Below are 4,102 nucleotides of genomic sequence, written 5' to 3'. Positions count from 1 at the left end.
CACTAACCAGAAGGAAATTCTCCAGAAGGTAGGCTTTAGACTTCATCTGCAGCATAGATTTCCTGTGTTTCCAAGCTGCCAGGCCACAATGAAGATTTTGAATTTCCCAACCTCTATCATCATATGGCAAATTCCTTATTATATATACATATATGGTGATAAAGAGAGAGAACCCTAACAGAGCTACTATTTATGTCTTAAGAAAAGAAAAATTCAATTGCACCAAAAATAATAAAATATCTAGAAATAAACGTAACCAAGGTTGTGAAAGATCTGTACTGTGAAAACTATAGAACATTTATTAAAGAAATTGAAGAAGACACAAAGAAATGGAAAAATTTTCAATGATCATAAATTGGAAGAACAAATATGTTAAAATATCTATGCTACCCAGAGCAATCTACACATTCAATACCATCGACATTCTTCACAGAGCTTAAACATATAATCTTAAAATTTGTATAGAACCAGAAAAGACCCTGAATTGCCAGAGGAATGTTCAAAAAGAAAACCAAACTGGATGACACTAGATTTCTGGACTTCAAACTATATTACAAAGCTGCAATAATTAAGATAGTATGGTACTGGCACAAAAATAGACACATAGATCAATGGAACAGAATAGAGACCCCAGAAATGGACCCATAACTCTATGGTCAACTAATCTTCAACAAAGCAGGAAAGAACATCTAATGGAACAAAAAACAATACCTTCAACAAATGCTGTTGGGAAAACTAGACAGCCACATGCAGAAGACCACTTTCTTGCTCCATACCACAAAAATAGATTCAAAATGGATGAAAGACCTAAATATGAGATAGGAATCCATCAAAATCCTAGAGGAGAACACCAGGCAGCAACCCCTGTGACCTTGGCCACAGAAAATGATTATTGCTAGACATATCTACAAAGGCAAGGGAAACAAAGGCAAATATGAACTATTTGGATTTCATCAAGATAAAAAGCTTTTGCATAGTAAAGGAAACAGTCAACAAAACCAAAAAACAACTGACAAAATGGGAGAAGATATTTGTAAATGTCTTAGGAGATAAATGGCTAACATCTAAAATCTATAAAGAACTTATCAAACTCAACACCACAAAAAACCAAAAACTCCAGTGAAGAAATGGGCAGAGAACAGGAACAGACATTTCTCCAAGGCAGACATCCAAATGGCCAACAGACACATGAAAAAATGCTCAGCATCAGGGAAATACAAATCAAAACCACAATGAGATATCACCTCACACCAGTCAGAATGGCTAAAATTAATAAATCAGCAAACAACAAATGTTGGTGAGGATGTGGAGAAAAGGAAACTCTCTTATACTGTTGGTAGGAATGTAAGGTGCAGCCACTGGAAAACAGTATAAAGGTTCCTGAAAAAGTTGAAAATAGAGCTACCTACAACCCAGTAGTTTCACTACTAGGTATTTACCCAAAGGACACAAACATAGTGATTTGAAGGAGCACATGCACCCCAATGTTTCTAGCAGCAATATCCACAATAGCCAAACTATGGGAAGAGCGCAGATGGACCAGAAGGTATTATGCTAAGTGAAATAAGTCAATCAGAAAAAATTAGCATATGATCTCACTCATGTGGAATTTTTTTTTTTTTCAAGTTTCAGGTATTTATTATTCAGTGTAAACCCCAACACAATACACCAACATGATTTCGTGCATTCAGAAGGGAAATATTTCCTGGATAAGTGGTAAATTGTGCGGATGACTTCTGGAAGACCTTCATTTTAAGCAGCTTTATAGTGAAACATTTCATTTAAAAGTCTGGACCTTCTTTCTTCAGTTTGCTGTAATCTACACTCACGGAGTAGAACTTATACTGATCATTGGGACCCAGTTTGTTCCAGGGTTCTGGGTTATTCTTCCTATCCCAACTGACATCTGGATTGAACAATGCCAGGCGCAAGACATACAGTGCTGCTCCTGTACCTCCTGCCCCAATAAATACGAAGAGGGGGATCAAGCTCGGATGCTTCTTGGCCTGACCGATGATCTGGCGTAACATGGTTGCGGCAGAGGCCTCCTGACCAGGAAAGGGAAAAACCAAACGCGGCAGGCCCGGGACTAAGTAAAACCCACTCATGTGGAATTTAAGAAACAAAATAGGGCTGTAAGGATAGGGAGGAAAAAATAAAATAAGATGAAATCAGAGAAGGAGACAAACCATAGGAGATTCTTAACAATGGGAAACAAACTGAGGGTTGCTGGAGGGGACGAGGTGGGGAGATGTGGTAACTGGTTGATGGGTATTAAGGAAGGCATGAGATATAATGAGCACTGGGTGTTATATGCAACTGATAAATAACCGAACTCTACATCTGAAATTAATAATACATTACATGTTAATTAATTGAATTCAAATAAAATAATATAAAAAATAAAATAAAATAAATTCAGAATGGAAAAAAGGCCCAAGTGTAACACTGAAAACCATCAAAATCCTAGAAGAGTACACAGGCAGTCACTTCTTTGACATCAGCCATAGCAACATTTCTCTAAATATGTCTCCTAAGAATAAAAAAAAAAAGCAAAAATAAAGTATTAGAACTACAACAAAATTAAAAGCTCTGCCCAGCAAAGGAAACAATCAACAAAACAAAAAGATAATCTATAAATGCAAGAAGATATTTGCAAATGATATATCCAATGACACATTAGTATCCAAAATATATAAAGAACTGATACAACTCAACAGCCAAAAAACAAATAATCCAATTTAAAAATGGGCAGAAGACATGAACAGACATTTCTCCAAAGAAGACAAACAGATGATCAACAGTCACATGTAAAGATGTCCAACATCACTAATTATCAAGGAAACACAAATTAAAACTACAATGAGATATCTTCACCTGTCAGAATGGCTAAAATAAAAAACAATAAGCAAGTATTGACAAGGATATGGAGAAAAATGAATACTCATGCACTGTTGGTAGGAATGCAAACTGATGAAGTCATTATGGAAAATAGTATAGAGGTTCCTCAAAAAATTAAAGATAGAATTATCATATGAACCAATAATTTCATTACTGGATATTTACCCAAAGAATATGAAAAGCTATATGCACCCCTATGTTTATTGTAGCACTATTTACAATAGCCAGATTATGGAAGCAGCCCAGGTGTCCACTGATGGATGGGTAAAGCTATGTGTGTGTGTATCTCATTATATGATTCTATATGAACGTTACTCAGCCATAAAGAAGAATGAAATCTTGTCATTTCCAACAGCATGGATGGATTCAGACAGTATAATGTTAAATGAAATAAGTCGGTCAGGGAAAGACAAATACCATATGATTTTACTCACTGTGAAATTTAAGGCACAAAACAAATGAAGGATAACTTTACTGAATATAAAAATCTTGATGGATAGGGCTTTTTTTTTTTTTTCTCTGAGCCCTTCAACTATATTGTCTCACATCTTCTAAGGTTTCTGAGGAGAAATTAGCTGATATTCTAATTGAGCATCCTTTTTTTAAATGATTTTTTTAAGATTTTACTTACTTGACAGAGATCACAAGTAGGCAGAGAGGCAGGCAGAGAGAGAGGGAGAAGCAGGCTCCCTGCCGAGCAGAGAGCCCAATGTAGGGCTTGATCCCAGGACCCCAAGATCATGACCTGAGCTGAAGGCAGAGGCTTAATCCACTGAGCCACCCAGGTGCCCCTAACTGAGCATCCTTTTATGTGACAGTTGCTTTCAAGATTTTTTCTCTATGTCTTTTGTCAGTTTTTCAAAAACTGTTTATGTATTGGTGTTGTTTTCTTGAAGTTCATCCTATTTGGAGTTCATTAAACTTTTTGGATTTGTATATTCACATTTTTCATCAAATTTGGAAAGTTTTTTGCCCGTTATATTTTCACAGGACAGTAAACTGAAGTGACACATCATTGGTTTTGTAAACACACAACTTCTGGGAAACTGGAGCTGACTTTTCACAGGACAGCAAACCAAATGTCCATTATATTTTAAAATATTTTTTGCTCCCCCTTTTCACTCTCTTCTCCTTCTAGGAGTCTCATAATGTATATGTTTGATAGTGTTTGTATTAGTCAACTTTAGCTGTTATAGAAAAA

General features: G+C 35.9%; 1 protein-coding gene across 1 annotated transcript; it reads right to left on the bottom strand.

The window, feature by feature from the left end:
* Positions 1-1,609: 1,609 nt before the first annotated feature.
* Positions 1,610-2,100, bottom strand: LOC132013090 (cytochrome c oxidase subunit NDUFA4-like). Its single transcript, XM_059392843.1, has one exon. It carries the CDS (start codon positions 2,028-2,030, stop codon positions 1,782-1,784), a length of 249 nt encoding a protein of 82 aa, XP_059248826.1. The 5' UTR covers positions 2,031-2,100; the 3' UTR covers positions 1,610-1,781.
* Positions 2,101-4,102: the final 2,002 nt, after the last annotated feature.

The sequence above is a fragment of the Mustela nigripes genome, chromosome 3 (genome assembly GCF_022355385.1).
Source record: "Mustela nigripes isolate SB6536 chromosome 3, MUSNIG.SB6536, whole genome shotgun sequence".
Lineage (NCBI taxonomy): Eukaryota > Metazoa > Chordata > Mammalia > Carnivora > Mustelidae > Mustela > Mustela nigripes.
Note: the sequence above shows the minus strand (reverse complement) of the source record. Positions and strands in the feature narration are given on the sequence as shown.

Excerpts from the sequence above, each read along its gene's own strand:
- LOC132013090 (XM_059392843.1), bottom strand. The coding sequence starts at position 2,030 with ATGTTACGCCAGATCATCGGTCAGGCCAAGAAGCATCCGAGCTTGATC.